Below are 16233 nucleotides of genomic sequence, written 5' to 3' on the forward strand. Positions count from 1 at the left end.
TGATGAACGACATTCACACGTGAACGGAACTTGTCTGAACGGCATGGCACTTTTGGATACGACCCCGGTATCCATCTCGCTTGTCATCGGCGTAGGGAGCACTAGCCACCACAGCCTCGCTTCGTACCCAGAAAGTCCCCGGTTTCTTCCCAAAGGGGCTTCGTCCACGGCGACCCGGCCGAGTGGACTGTGTGTCTCCTGGGAAGGTCTCATCAGAGATTTTCACGACCAACAGGCCAGACAGACGATGGTTGGAGACACCGGCCACGACCTGCCTCTTATTGATCAGCTCTAGAGTCGTCCGTCTACCCTGTCGACCGGCACAGGATGAACCCGATCGGGCAGCTGGTCGGGCGAAGCTGGGCACGCGGGTTGGAGCTGAAGGCGAGCGCCATCTCGGCGTCCCTCACCAGCCCTTCTGCTACCCCAGGTTTCGCCCGGAACTCTGTGTTATTCTCTTCATTTGCTTCACCCGTCCCGTCTTTCACTTCATCTTTGTATAACATAGGCCTCAGACGCCACTTTTCCAGCACTCCCTCGGTCTTCAAGAAGACTGCTGCCACTACTGCTACGGATAATTCTCTCTGGTCAACCCCGAATGTGTGGAAGGCTGCCCGCAATGGCCCCGTCTACCTTCGGTACGTTATCCCGTCGTTTCTTTGTGTGTCCCGAGGCTCTTGAGCCCGCGTCTCCGTCTTTCTTGGGTCCCAATTCCGGGTACCTCAGATTGTCGCATTCCTCTGGTCGCGTTAGGTAACCGAGAGCTCCCCCATGAGCCCACCAGTGGCGCTAGAGCAGCTGTGTGGCTCGCCGTAGGTGGTGTTAGGTTACCTACGGTAAGGTGCTGAGCAGTGGGTGAGGTCGGCCAAGGGAAGGGAACCTTACCCATGCAGGGACCTTTTGTTGCCCCTCGTTGTGCCCCTCACCTCGGAGCATCAGGCAGGTCCCACTCTGGAACTCTGTTACCAGTTGCATCGCCAACCACTGCAGCAACACTGAACCCACATCATCACCGTTCCAGAAGTTCCATTGCCGCTTGCCGCTCGCCAGCTCCCAAGTAGGAAGGACGCTTAGTGGAGCTACAGCTTCTGCTCGATCTATTGCCCTTGTTTCATTTCCTTTGCTTCCCTTCATCTAATCACCCGACGCCCTTTAAAGTCGACTGACTTTCCTCGCCCCGAACAGCAACAGCTCTCGACCTCTCTTCCCCGCATCCTCTGCTCGCTCCTACTGCTCGACCATCACCACCTCAGACAAGGCCCTCTTCGCCAGCAGAGTCGGCAACATGGCGGACCGCGAAGTGCTCCCCGACTCCATCAAGCCCTCCCACTACGTTCTGTCGCTTCGCGACTTGAACTTCAAGGACTGGACTTACAAGGGAACCGTGACGTAAGTAACTGTCCCCTGCCCCTCACCCCGCTCCAGCTCGAGCTTCCATCCCCGAGCACGTGCTGATGATTGCTCTGCCCCCGAACAGCATCGACGCCGAAGTTGTCAAGCCCACCAAGGAAATCGTCCTCAACGCCCTCGAGATCAAGCTCCTCGACGCAAAGATCGCCGTCGGCCACACCAAGTCCACGCAATCATGGGAGTCCAAGAACTTTAGCTACGGCGAGAAGCAGCAGCGCGCCACCATCACCTTCGACGAGGAGATCCCCCAGGCCCAGAAGGCTGTCCTGACCATCGAGTTCGAGGGTATCATCAACAATGACATGGCCGGCTTCTACCGCAGCAAGTACAAGCCCACCGTCGAGCCCGCCAAGTCCGTTCCCCGCGACGATGAGTGGCACTACATGTTCAGCACCCAGTTCGAGTCCTGCGATGCCCGCCGTGCGTTCCCCTGCTTCGACGAGCCCAACCTGAAGGCCACCTTCGACTTTGAGATTGAGGTTCCTGAGGACCAGGTCGCGCTTAGCAACATGCCCGTCAAGGAGACCAAGAAGACCCGCGACGGCTGGCAAATGATCTCCTTCGAGACCAGCCCCAAGATGAGCACCTACCTGCTCGCCTGGGCCGTCGGTGACTTTGAGTACGTTGAGGACTTCACCGAGCGCCGCTACAACGGCAAGCAGCTCCCCGTCCGCGTCTACACCACCCGCGGTCTCAAGGAGCAGGGTCGCTGGGCCCTGTGGCACGCCCCCCGCATCATCGACTTCTTCTCCGACATCTTCGGCATCGAGTACCCCCTGCCCAAGGCCGATCTCCTCGCCGTCCACGAGTTCACCCACGGAGCCATGGAGAACTGGGGTCTCGTCACCTACCGCACGACCGCCGTTCTCTTCGATGAGAAGACCTCCGAAGCCCGCTACCGCAACCGCGTCGCTTACGTCGTCGCCCACGAGCTGGCTCATCAATGGTTCGGCAACCTGGTCACTATGGACTGGTGGGATGAGCTCTGGCTCAACGAGGGTTTCGCCACCTGGGTTGGATGGCACGCGACCGATTACCTGCACCCCGAGTGGCAGGTTTGGTCCCAGTTCGTCAACGAGGGCATGGAGATGGCTTTCAAGCTCGACGGTATCCGCGCTTCTCACGCTATCCACGTCCCTGTCAAGGATGCCTTGGACGTCAACCAGATTTTCGACCACATCAGCTACCTCAAGGGCTGCTCTGCCATTCGCATGCTTGCCAACCACTTGGGCGTCGACACCTTCCTTAAGGGTGTCTCTAACTACCTGATCGCCAACCAGTACGGCAACGCCAAGACCAAGGCTCTCTGGGATGCCCTCAGCGAGGCTTCCGGCAAGGACGTCAACAAGCTCATGGGTCCCTGGATCTCCAAGATCGGCCACCCCGTCTTGACGGTTGCTGAGGAGCCCGGCCAGATCTCCGTCAAGCAGTCTCGTTTCCTGTCCACTGGTGACGTCAAGCCCGAGGACGACGAGACCACCTGGTGGATTCCTCTTGAGCTCGAGGGCAAGGTTGGCGCCAAGGGCGTCACCTCCCTCTCCCTAGAGACCAAGGAGGACACCATCCGTGACGTCGACACCGAGTTCTACAAGCTCAACTCTGGCGCCTCCGGATTCTACCGTGTCAACTACCCCCCTGAGCGTCTCCTGAAGCTCGGCCAGCAGCTCGACCGCCTCAGCACCGAGGACAAGATCTCCATCATCGGCTCCGCCGCTGACCTTGCCTTCTCCGGCTACGGCACCACCGCCGCCCTCCTGTCCTTCGTCCAGGGCTTCGCCAAGGAGGACAACTACCTCGTCTGGAGCCAGATCCTCGACTCCATCGCTCTCGTCAAGTCCATCTTTGCCGATGACGAGACCATCAAGAAGGGCCTCGAGACCTTCACCCTCAAGCTCATCAACGACGCTGTTGCCAAGTACGGTTGGGAGTTCCCCGAGAGCGAGAGCTACCTCGACGGCCTCCTCCGCAAGAGGCTCCTCCTTACCGCCGGTGTCAACGGCCACGCCGCCGTCACCGAGGAGGCTACAAAGCGCTTCAACGCCTGGGTTGAGGACCCCAAGGCCAACCCCCTGCACCCCGCTCTCCGTACCCCCGTCTTCCGCGTTGCCGTCAAGAACGACACCGCCCGCGCCGTCGAGGTCCTGAAGAAGGAATGGTTCACCACCCCCGCCATCGACGGCAAGGAGGTTTGCCTCTCCAACCTCGGCTTCATCCGCGACACCGAAATCATCAAGAAGACCCTCCTCCCCTTCCTCTGGAACAAGTCTCCTCCGGCCCCCGCCTCCGACTCCATCCCCTCGGCCGACATGCACATGCTCGGCTCCGCCTTTGCCGGCAACTCTGTCGCCCGCCAGCTGCAGTGGGACTACCTCAAGAACAACTGGGAGGCTTGCGTCGAGAAGCTCAGCAACCCCATCGTCGTCGACCGCTTCATCCAGGTCTCGCTCGGCAAGTTCACCGACTTCGACTCCGTCAAGGACATCGAGTCCTTCTTCGCCGACAAGGACACCAGCGCCTTCAGCCGTACCCTCGAGACTGTCAAGGATAAGGTGCGCGGTCGCGCCGCTTACCGCGAGCGTGATGCCGCTTCTCTGAAGGAGTGGCTCGTCGCCAACAAGTACGCGTGAATCCAAGGAAGTGGGAATTCAGTTGGCGGGATAGCAATGTCTAATGTCCCAGCCAAGTTGTAGCTAGTGATGATGATGCTAGCTTGTAGAAAAGCCATACCAATTTTGTTTTTGTCGTCACTTTTGGTCGCGAAATGTGACTTGGTGTGGGTGCTTCCACTGCCAGGTGCCTCAGTCCAAGTATAAATTCCCAATGTGTGACCGTTGGGCTTCGCAACCCCCAAATCAAACGTTCGCGCCATCATTATGACTCGTCTGGTGCTCCCGTGCCTTTTCACACGATATGCGTCATCTCTTACTACCTATAATGAGCTGCATTAGCTCACCACAGACCACCTCGATCTCGCGTATTCTTCTTGAAGATATAGAATACGGAAGAAGAAACGATGACCAACGAAGGTGAGTCGGAAGTCAGACGAATGCGGAAAGCCTCCTTTTCGACTGCTTCCAGCCGATGAGCTGGTTCGAGATGCTGCTTATCATTGGCTGCTTCATTTGGCAAGTAAGGGAAGCATTGTCTGCCGAGACTGGAACTAACGGAAAATCTATGATATATATACTCATTCGAGCAGTGTTTACGGTGACGGCGTCAAGTGTGGTTTTGCGGCTGCATAGTGTCTCGATGGATGAGCAGCATCCGGCTTTTGAGTTTCTATACTGTGAACAGCAGCATTCTGAAGGCTCAGCAGCCAAGGGAATTCATGCTTCATCTCGTCTGCGCGAGTGCTGGAGGGTTCCCTCAGGAGTATATATGCGATCGTCTCTTTCTGTTCGAGGGCTCTTTCAGCGCAGCAATTCTGCGCAGTCTACCAGCTTGGTTACTTGCTCCGGAAGGGGGCAAAATTCAGGCCGTCTCATAGAAATGCACCATCATGTCAATATGACAGATGAACTTGGGGCAGATCTGGGGTAGATCACACGAGTATACATGGCTAATACAAAAAGAAGATTGGCAATCGACAGAGCCAGGTTTTTGAGACACTTTCACCAGAAATCACATCCGCCTGACAGCAGGCAGCCAGACCGACTACACCGAGCCTTCTTTGGAGATAGGACCGCTGAGAGCATACTACACGGCCATTTCCCATTCTGGAACGATCCAAGGATAACAATACATTGCTCTGTCTCTCGCTGATTCAAGGAACGTCCCGTCCCATTCGCAATTCATATACGCCTGAGAGCCGCCCGAACCAGTCAGTCCGAGCTGCTGACTGATCCATCGAAGGCATATATAAGATGAGGATAACATATCATAAAGACTCTTAGCAGAGCGAATAAGCCAGCGATTATGGCCAAGTGATTGGTTCCAGGCATTATGAGGACCCGTATGTCTCCCATCCCCTCTCTCGTGTGAACCTCGATAAGGGGGGGCTTCGTTCAATGTAAACAATCCGAAGCTGTAGGTATCGGTATGTATTTCCTATGAATAAGTGATCTATGGCAGAGTTGAGGAACACCAGAGACAGCGGTGGAAATCCGTCAGCGTGGACTTCACGTAGGAGTATTGGATCAGGCGCTTCTAGAAACCGGGTATACATCGACTCTATGCTATCATGAGATATGTCATGGCCTCCGCATTGTCTTTTCAAAAGTTAGGAAACATAAGCGCGAAGTTTTATACCCCATTTCATGCATCAGTTAAGGTAATTGACCGTCAGTGAGCCGGTACTCCCGTCGTGAGATGCTCAGACCTTCATAATGAAGATGTTGCGGTGATATAAATCGTAACCTCTTCCACATCTTTTATTCTCGACACCAATCGTCGGGTATCTTCCGGGCATTGCCTCTGGAGAGTATCTACCTATCTCGTGGGGACTAATCAAGCCGGTGGACAGAGGCCAAAGGACGTGAACTTACCACCCAGGCATGTGTCATGCAGTACCTTGTGGTTACTGTTGCTATCTGCTTATTCGCAGGCGTAATATCCGCGGATGTCACTATGAAAAAGCCGCCGCAGGAAAGTGAACCTTTAAACGCATGAGCATGTGCCAAGACTTTTCTAACTGGAACTACTTAAAGACGAATCTATGAATACACAGCATACAATAGAGACGATGAGAACTGCATGAGGAATCTACGAGCAGAGAGGCTAAAGAGTGTGGCCCAAAGTAGCGAGGCTAGAATTTATGATGAACCAAGCGCGCTCAAACTTGCGCATTGTTCACAGCAACAACATGGGAGGGAGAAAAGAATGCCTGGGCCAGTCTTGCTTATATCAAGTAGGCAATTCATATACCTTGCAAATGAGTTCATCCCTGAAAAGTTTTCGAGTAGACGCGTACGATGATGCTCTGTCAACTGCAAGAGACGATTTCACCTCAGCTCTAGCACTCCCCACTGCCTCGTAGGACGGCTAGTTAACGTGTTTAAATACAACACGTATGTACCAGTCTTGTTCTAACAAGACATGTAATGAAATATTCGGGACCGGACTCAATGGCATTTACTCCCTTTACTGCAGACCGGGAGCATGTACACATCCTAGAACGCAGCATTCCTCGACAGCGCCAGAAAATCCAGCACTCAAGATGCTACCTCCTAAGGGCTACTCGTCACCACCGCTCGTGATTCCCTGCTTATCCAAAAGGGATGGATCAGTATACGTGGAGGATTTGTGCCGGTTCTTACGAGGATAAAGATGCAGTTCGTACCTATGCAGTTCGTACCTCATGGTGATCAACGTTCGATTTATCGTCTGTGTGAAAAAAAGTAAGGATCCTGCATTATTGCTATATGTTTGCTGTCTATGGCGTGAGATAATGCTTTATAGAGCTGCCACGGACGAACAGAAAGCCTGCAGCCGGGGATGACACGGTCCGGAGGGTCGAAATTCCACACGGCGACCTTAGCCGGGATGACGGCCAATGATTAGGTTGAAGCTTTGTGGGATCCGAAAAAGTCAGTAAAATCATATAAGAAGGGCCACAGGCGGGCAGGTGTATTTGGGGGGCACAGATTTCATAGTTGAAGTTCTCCCGTCCGCATATCTTATGAGTTTCGTATGGGCAGAAAGCTGAAACTCAAATGCCAGAAGTGACGGCTATTCAAGCAGAGACATAGTGACTAACAAGATTGTTGTATTCACAGATAGTTCTTCTCAATGGATGCGAAAATACTGACGACAATAGAGGCAGACAGCAACGCACATAGGTATGTTGAAAATCGTTGAACTAGCTCTGTGATCTTGGCTTTTTCTAGCTAACCCTTCCCAGTGCTGGCGCTGTTCAAATGATGAATCACAGCATGGGACCAGAATTGCTGAACGGGCCATGAGAAGTCATGCTCGGTTCAAGCTGCATTTATACTAGGGCATTGGCAGAGATGTGCCCATGCCGAGAACATCTTCACACTGCGGACTACACACGGTCTGTGTATATTTATCAGATTCAGGGAGTAATGCTTCTATGTTTCTCTCTCGAAAAAATCAATCTTCTTTGGAGTAAAGCACCTCACTTCTGGCCCTCTCAAAAAAGGCGGCCAGAGGCTGTTAGTGATGAAGTGGTCAGAGTGCCTACGTAGCCACCACAGCCTCGTTGTTACTCCTGCTAATCATCGCTCCACGCTTATTCGATTCAAATGATTATAGCCCCGGCGGAGGATGTTACGTTGTAACTTCGGTTCTGACGCTTCTCTACGGCTACGTGAATAGTTGATCCGTTGTCTCTTCATCAGAGTGCTGGGAGGGATGAGGGAATCAAGTCATATCGGATGCTGGATGCCCCGACAACCATTCCATGGCCTGCTGTCGCAGCATGAGGCTGTCCGCAATCAAGAGTGTCCCGTTATAACGTGGTTTGGGGGCCATCCGGTGCTAATTTTGGATTCACAATGTAAAAGAGCTTCCTCGGGGCTCCTTCAGTTCTCAAAGGACAAGAGTTCAGCCCCCGAACTGAACGACAGTAAGAGAGAGATCAAATCTGTTCAGCACACAGCTCCAATTCCCAGAACCAGGTCCGCCGTCTTCTCTTTCAGCGGTTTATGTGGTGCCACATTTGGGAAGGTATATGAAGAGTAGAAGATCTGATATGAAACCCAAGCAACAACATGCCAGGCTATCCATCAGTCTCAGCTACCCTGCGCCTTTTTACATGGGCATTTCTTATAGCATGATACAAACCCATGGTGACTTTTGAGAGCGGAAATGGATGTTATGTATTGACTACTCCGTATAAACCCGCAAGTCGATGTTTGCCAACTGAAGCCGTGCCAGCTATCATGATCAATCCCATCCTACCTTGGGCGCATTCTCCAGCTTACATCCCAAGACGCCTCTGCAGATGCTGATTGCAGCCCTCTTCGCCTCGCTTTCACCCATCTTTAATCCACCATAGGCATTATAATCTTCTCGGCTCTCCCAAATAACTTCCGTGACATGCGCCTGATGTGCATCCCCGTCCTCCCCTTCCTCGGCAGCTCGGGCCGTGCTGCTGCTATCACCGCTACTTCCAAACCTAGGAGCAGTAATGTTGAGCCGATACATCTCGCACCCCGTCCAGCTCCGATACAAGTGGGACACGATGTTGCCCATGTCGTCTGGCCCGTCTGAGAGGATGAGCCAACGCTCTTCCATATCCCTGGGGTGGAAGCCGTTGAGAATTTTAGTGACGTCCGTGTCTGAGAGGCTGAAGCGCAACTCCGCGGCCTTGGGAAGGTTTATTGAATGGACGGATCTTGCCCTGTGTGTATTATCAACGCGCTGCGGTGAGTCGTGTACTTCATGGCGGGAAACGCTGGCCGCGATAGAAGGACGTCTTGTTGCCGACAGCGTTGAGGATACGTCTGAACATTTTGGTTGTGAGAGGAATTTGGTGGAGGGGGGATGATACCAGCATGTGAAAGGTGAGATGTCATCTGGAAGATCAAGCGGGCTGCTCTTGCCTTATATACACCTGTGGCAACGTCCACCTGCCGCACGAGATTTTCCATGGAGTCTCTCAAGGTCTACGATTAGAACGGCAAGTGCCACTGTATGACACCCATCGACCACCCCTTGGAAAGACTCAATACGCTCACTTCAAAAAATCACAAGACACGATGCTTGTTTTGAGCATGGAATGCAGTGATTTTCTTCGCGATGAAACAATCATATTATATACATCGGAGGTGTCGGCCATTCTTCAGACGACCGAAGATCGTGTCTGCGCCTGTGTCGCAGAGAAAGGGATTCCTACCACCCAATGCCATGTTGTCCATGATTCTCGTGAATAATTAAAACTAGGAAACCCGCGCTTTCAAACAACCCGTTAAACGCCGTTTCCGAAAGAACTCATGAATTCCGTGCATGCGTACTTTTCCCTAGTCTCCAGCCGTAAGGCGCCTGTGTCGCGCTGGAGACCAATTTTGTGTGTATGACTATTGTTACAACTGAAGACTTGCGGCAGGTAGAGCTTCAGCCATTAGAGGCCGCACGACGCAGGTTCTGCATCATCCTCTCCACCAGCGCTGTAGAATCTGCGGGTACTTCCGGCAGAGGTACATCACCCGCCGGAGCAGGTTGCGGAGGGTAGCTAGGGGCCGTATTTTGCGGCGGGTACTGATGAGCGTACTGAGGCTGAGGCGGAGGATATTGGCCCTGGGGCGCCGGCGCGTAGTGTTGGAAATACTGCTGTTGAGGCATCACTCCATTGTGTGCCTGCGGCACCTGCTGCCCAGCATAATAACGAGGACCGGGTGATTGCTGTGGTGCCGCTGAAGGCATTGGCTGGTGAGGAGTTGTAGGGGTAGGAGGGTTCATGCGAGGCTGTGTGGCAATCTGCGCCAGAATCTCCGCCGGGTTCAGAGAGTGGTGTTCTGTACGGGGCTGTCCCACAGATTGAAACGGCCGCGGGTTTGGCTGACCCGTATGTGCCTGCGTTTGAGGCTGGTAAGTCGGTTGTGATGGACGATTGGCAGAGAATTGGTTTGTGAATGGCATCCGCTGAGGCGGCGCCGGTACTGCTGTTTGCGGCAGGGGCACGGGTGTCTGCGAGACGGGCACAGCGGTCTTCTTTGAGGCTGTCGATGGCCGAGAAGGGGAGCTGGCTTGAGCCGAAGAATTTTGTGTGCCGACCACCTGCGGCGTACGGGTTGAGTTTGCCGAAGCAGAAGTCGGGGATGACTTGTCCTGCGAGGGTGCTCCGTTGGACTGCGGGCTGGCCTTGGTAGGAGTCGGTGCCATTTTGCCCATAGCTGCGAGGTACTTGGCGGGTAGCGGGACAGGGGTTTGCTTTTCGGGGATCTGTTATTTGATTAGTTTGAAGTTGAGGAGGTAGAGGCTGATTCAGGTGTACCTTGTACTGCACCTTTGGCGCAGCCGGTTTTGGTGCAGCCTCTGCCTTCTTCTCGGCCGACTGTGAATGGCTAGCGGCGGGCTGGGGAGCAGTAGGCTGCTGTGGTGTCTGCTGCTGCTGTTGCGCCTGCTGGTGATGCGGTGGTGTGGCCTGGTTGTGCGGTTGAGGTTGCTGAGGCTGGTTCACCCAAGCTCCGTACTGCGGTCGAATGGCTGGATGGAGAGGTGTAGACGGCGGCTGCTGCTGCGCGTTCCATGCGTTGTTATAGCCATGCGGGCTTTGATGCGAGCCGTTGGGCACCGGGCTGGGAGACATCGAAGTATACTGCGTTCTCGCAGGGTCGTGTGTCGGCCTGGGAACCGGCGAAGAGTACGACGGCGTGGTGGTCTTCTGACCGTACACACCAATAGAGCCTTGCGGTGCGGCAGTTGTGAACGTGTTATAGTATGGACTGCTGTGCGCAGGAGCTGGAGGACGACCAGCGGAGCTGGATGCTGGCGATGCGCTTTGAACAGAGCCCTGCCGGTTATTCTTAAAGAAGGCTTCAGGTGATATCCGCATCAAATGGGCCCTCAGGTTGCCCTCGTAGCCATTCGTGAAGCCTCTCCACGGTGCGTATGGAGTTCGGTATGTCTTAGAGTCCCGGTTGTGGTGCACTTGGAAGAAAGCATACTTCATAGCGACCGAAGGAGATGGCGCAGCTGAATACCTTCTGTGATTCTGAGGCGTGGACGCTTGCGAGTACCCTGCTGGCGGCGGTGGAGGTCGCGGGCTTTGTGATGGCGTTGGCCACATCTGCTGTGCCTGTTTTGCGGGGCCTCCCGGCGGTTGTACCGGGGTGGCATAAGGACTTTGCCGCTGCGTGTTATTCGATGCTGCATACTGTCCAGGGCCTGCAGGGTTGTACGGCTGGTGGATGTTGGGCGTAAACCTTTGCTGCGCGTAATGGCCTTGTTGCATTTGATAATGTGGGTCTGAGCCAAAGTAGAGCTGCTGGCCCATGGGAGAGGGAGAAGGGGAGGCCTTTGGTGTGAACTTTTGGGTCGTGAATGTTCCTGGCCCAGCGTAAGATGGCTCGACGGGCTTCCGCGGCTTGTACACGTAAGGCTTCTCTGTCTTAAGTCCCGACTGAATAGCGACACTAGGGCTGGCCATGGGAATCGGTTGTGGCGGAATATTTGAGGGGCGCCGCTGAGCTGCAGTCGCGGAGACAGGCTTCGGCGGCTTCGGAATGGTGTCAAGATAGTTACTCTTGGGATTATGCTGCTCTTTTGCAGGATCCTCAGAGTACTGCGCCTTGGCCTCTGTTGACGTCTTGCCCAAGTAATGCCATACCTGATTGTCTTTCGACAGATCGATCTTGACTTGGTTCGGGTTGGCACACTCATCGCATGGGTGGAATTCTGCCCATGTGTAGCCCTCAACGAAGGGAGCATCTTTCCTGGGCACCTCATCAGCAGGCCGTTTCGCATTGAGCTTGTCCTTCGCCTTTTGCGAAGAGGGCATCGGGATGGCCTTTGCCGAGGCTTTCGGAAGGTGGTAATCTGAAGGATCGGGCAATAAGAGCCATTTCCACTCGACTTCCAGACGATCACTAGTGCACGTTAGTCGATTTTTCTCAACACCAACAGGAGAATCGTACCCATTAGGAACGATGTCCAGTAGAAGCATCTGCTCGTCTGCGCGGTTCTCCACCACAACACCTGCAAAGATGTCGCCCTTATAGTACTGCATTTGGCAGATCTCGCCCTTCTTAAGAGCGGCAGCAGCTTTACGAATTCGCTCATCTTCCTCGAGGGAGTCGCCGTCAAACTTGCGGTCTCTCTTCGTACGGTGGAACCGACAACTGAACTCGAAAGCCTGCTCCTTGTACTCGGTTCCATCTTCGCCAAACACAGGGACTTCGGCCTCCTCAACAAAGACACCCGCCGCTGCGGCGCAGGTAGCATGGTACGCACGGGCACACTTCTTCTGAGAGCACTGGAAGCAAGCGCCCTTCTTGGATCGGCAATACAGGCACTTGAGATCCAGGCGTTCCTTGTTGATGTTGGCAACGTTGGCAATGATCTCCTTGTCGTCCACTGTATCGATGTACGTCTCGGGCAAGTAAAGGGCACACATGCGGTGGGCCTTGCGGCCGTCGTCCGTCGGAAGGATTTCTGCGCCAGGGATGTCGCTGGGGCACAGGCAGCAGATCGGCTCGGCGCGAGTCTTAACCTTGAGACGAATCTTCTTGACCTTTGTCTTTCCACCCTTGTCTCCTGCACGCTTCCGCTTCCGACTGGTCTTGATGACGACAGTGTTGCTGTTGGGCGGTGAAAGAAGGCCGCTGGCGTCTTCGTCTTCATCTTCGTCCTCCTCATCATCGTCATCGTCCGTTTCTTCGTACTCGGTTTCTTCGCCGCGGAGCTTTCGCTCAATATCATAAACATCAACCCACACACTGTCCTGCGCCTGTGCGCATTCGCATCGCTTGGCAATCTTGCCCATGGGAAGCCACGATTCGAGCGCAAAGTTGACAGCTTCAGCGCAGTTGTAGCCCAGGTTGTATCCCGAGTGGTAACCGTAAGGGTATGTAACAACAAACTCTCCAGGATAGGAAACACATTTGTTGACCGTGATGTTGTAGTGTTGCTTGAGATGCGACGGCGAGATCAAAAATCCCTTGTGCCGGAGGAACTGATCACACGCCTTGGCGTCGGTAGGCCAGATATTCTTCATTGCCGCTTCAAACCGACGGGCATCGGCTTGAGAGATGCTGTACCACTGCTTCGGAGCACCAAAATGGAGGTAGTTGATGCTGTACAAGTCGACGTCTTCCAAATGCCAGGCGAAAGTAGCCTTCCACATGCCGAGATAGAGGTAGGCGGTGTTCACACCAGGAACCTTGGTGCCGAGAACATCCAAGAGATTGGGCAGCTTGTTCAAGTTCCACATTTCCGTTGACTCGTCGAAGAGAGTGCCCATCAGATCTGCACCGTAGAGTGGCGGTGCGTACGTTAGTGTCTTCCAGTATATCCTTTCAAGCTCCTCGCAGCGTTCAGGTGTATAATCTGAGACGTCCATCTGGTAGTTGAAATCCTTGAAAGCCTCTTCATCAATCATGGCGGAACCTTCCCTTCTGCTGTACTTCCGGCGAGCCGATACCGACTGAGTCTTTGGCTTTGAGGGCTTGATCCCGCCCATGCGACCCATTCTACCGACAGTAGGCGGCTCATCGTCATCGACATCCGTTCCGGGGTCCTCGACTGAGTCAACGACTTCTTCCTTTTTGATTTCGACCTCGGCGTCGGCCTTCGGTGATACCGGCGTCATAGGTCGGTTTCCCTCTTCGTTGGCCTCCTCTTCTTCTTGGATCTTGGCCTTGCCCCTCGCTGGTCGGCCGCGGCCGCGCTTCTTAGAACCGGACGGCGTTGACTTTGCGGCAGGTCGTGGTCTGGGGGCGGATCGAGGCTTCGGCTTTTCAACGTTCGCTCGGCGCTCGCCTCGCCTTGCCGGGGGCTGATGCTCGCTCTGATCGCAAAGTTGTCGCCACTGCGGAAGGTTATACGATCTTCCGTGAACGATGTTGACCTGTCGATAGGTTCCATTCGATCCCATGATATCCTGTTTGATCGGTTCTCTGACTCTGATCTGCTTCACGAGGTCATCGAGTTTCGGGAGGTTTTCTTTCCATTCGGAGGGAGGAATGATCTTGATGATTCCGGACTTCATTCCATATTTATCGACCTTCGTCATCTACAGATCACATTAGCAAAGGGTGAGACGGCGAGAAAGATGGGATGGCGCACGAATAGCTTGAAATCCTTGAACTGGTGCATGGTCGGCTTGAAGACAGGCACGGTTCCAGACCAATGGTCGGGGAGGACCTCGCCGATGTCATCCTCGACCTCGGGTTGCGCCTCGTCCTGTTTTTGGGGCGCTTCAACAGCATCGTCGTCAAGGTCGCTGAGCTCCGAGTCGCTGCCGTCGGATTTGGGTGCATTGTTGCTATCAGGCGGGGAGTGAAGGAAGGCAGGCTTCGTCGCACATTCAATCGTAGGCTCTTCCTTGTCGCCATTGGCGGTCGATTGCGCCGGCACAGGTGCAGGCTCCGGGACTGGAGCGCTGACAGCGTCGGTCGACATGATGGAGAGGACTACATGCGACCGTGCATGCGGCGACGAGAATGGCAACCCCTGGGGAGAGGATGAGAGTCGGGATGGGATGCGCAGGACGGTGCGGTCAAGTCGCCGAAAATGTGAGGTGCAGAGGTCTCGTGGAGTGCGGAGAATAGATTCGTTCGTTTGGTTATCAGATCCTGCGGGGGGTTGGCCACTGTAAGGGAACCGGCAAGAGCTACTTCTGCCCGGGTCACCTCGCTAAATGGGTCGATTTCTGGCGGATCTGGGCTGATGAGCCAGGGCTGGGCTGGCAGGAAGGGCGAAGGGGTGCAGGTGTACCTCCGAGGTGTTGGTTGGTGCGACTCTGCAGCGCACCTTGGGGGAAAAGAGCTCCAGACTAGTTCCAAGGGCGAATGAAAATTTTAGATCCGTGAATTTGAGATGCAGGTCGATGGATGCCTTCGAATACTGTCGTCAAAAGACGGAAACTTGGGTAGGAAATGAGTCGACTTTCTGGCCCGATTCGAAGACGTCGAGAAAGCTGCACATCATCGGGCAGATGCGGCTGCTGCAGTGGGGAGAAAGAGGTTGCGCCTTCGCTCCCCGATTATCCTGCCTCAAGTTACCTGACCGAGCCCATGAACCGTCCAAACGAACAGTCATCAGTCAGTGAGGTGCTGGTGGTGGCCCCCCCTTGGGCGCTTCCCCTGGAACCTCCTCCCTCTTCGCTTACCTCGATAAATTCCTCGCTTGTCCCGATTAGATCTGCGCTAGACCAAAGCTGGCAGGCCTCTGCGTGCCTTAGGCGATAAGGCACTTGCAGAATCCGGCACCGGAAGCCCAAATGACGTCGCCCTTTTGGGTCAGAAGCCCGAAAATTTGAAAACCAACTGCAGCTTTCGCAGACCGTTTGATTGCAGTTTTATGCGCCGCCTCTATTTTCGAGGCCACAACGACAAGTCAATATAATGGGTTGCAAGTGCCCCATTTCAAGGAAGACGCGAAGCGATGGTCCTCAGTAAAGGCCCCCCAACTTCAGAGGTACCATAAAGCTCAGAGAAGAGGACGAGAGGAGGGACCAGAGGGAAGAAGCGAGAGAGAGGATGTCGAAGAGGGTGAAAGTGGTGTAGACAGTCGCTGGCAGGATTGGTCGCCAACTTGCTTCGCTGTTGTCGGTTTCTCAAAAGGCGGTTGGCGATTCAGATCTCTGCAAAAGTCCCATTTGGAAACGAATACTTCTGCGGTTATGTCCTCGTGGGTGTCAATATCGCCAAGCCCGCCGTTCCATTCCGCGCATCATTGTTCTGTTCTGACAGCTGCCATCAATGTCGTGAGCATGCTTTGTCTGGATAGCTGCAGTCGCGGCGTCGGCGTTCCGTCCCAGGCGCAGTGGTACCGCGGCAAACATTAGCCAGGGGCAAGTCACCGCCTGTGGGAAACATCGCGCCGGGAACCCAATCGAACCTCGCGAAAAGCTTCATCCAATGGAACCAAGCATCGGGATCTGATAATCTGGCATGGCACGGAGGCTCGGCACCCCCCAGTCCAGCCCTACGGACTGGATCACCCGCTGCGGATCGTCCGATGATCTTCCCCAGCTGTCTTGGGGGCCGAGTAGGCTGCTGGGCATGTTCCCTCGGAATCCGTGGGTTTTGGCGGTGGCCTTGCTGCTGCTTCGTTTTTAGGAGGTGCCGCCCGTCATCGGTTTCGTCCCGAACGCACCTGTTGCTAGGTTACGATGAGAAAAAGCAAACTTCGTGGTCCCGGTCCCAGAGTCTCTTTGTCTTGGTCGTGACCCCCTGAGGCGGACCAACCCGCCAGACA

The 16233-nt window shown here is 54.5% G+C and overlaps 2 protein-coding genes across 2 annotated transcripts; one reads left to right on the top strand and one right to left on the bottom strand.

Annotated features, from left to right (window-relative positions):
- Positions 1-1285: 1285 nt before the first annotated feature.
- Positions 1286-4037, top strand: COL26b_006939 (uncharacterized protein; the record flags this gene model as incomplete). The annotated part of the gene is made up of 2 exons (XM_053179749.1): positions 1286-1389; positions 1478-4037. 2 exons carry the CDS (start codon positions 1286-1288, stop codon positions 4035-4037), a joined length of 2664 nt encoding a protein of 887 aa, XP_053036249.1.
- A 5389-nt stretch (positions 4038-9426) lies between these two features.
- Positions 9427-14433, bottom strand: COL26b_006940 (uncharacterized protein; the record flags this gene model as incomplete). Its single annotated transcript, XM_053179750.1, has 3 exons — positions 9427-10254; positions 10307-14044; positions 14098-14433. The coding sequence occupies 3 exons, from the start codon at positions 14431-14433 to the stop codon at positions 9427-9429; spliced, it is 4902 nt and encodes a 1633-aa protein (XP_053036250.1).
- Between the last annotated feature and the right edge of the window lie 1800 nt (positions 14434-16233).

Source organism: Colletotrichum chrysophilum (assembly GCF_026319265.1).
Source record: "Colletotrichum chrysophilum strain AFK26 chromosome Unknown scaffold_54, whole genome shotgun sequence".
Taxonomy (NCBI): domain Eukaryota; kingdom Fungi; phylum Ascomycota; class Sordariomycetes; order Glomerellales; family Glomerellaceae; genus Colletotrichum; species Colletotrichum chrysophilum.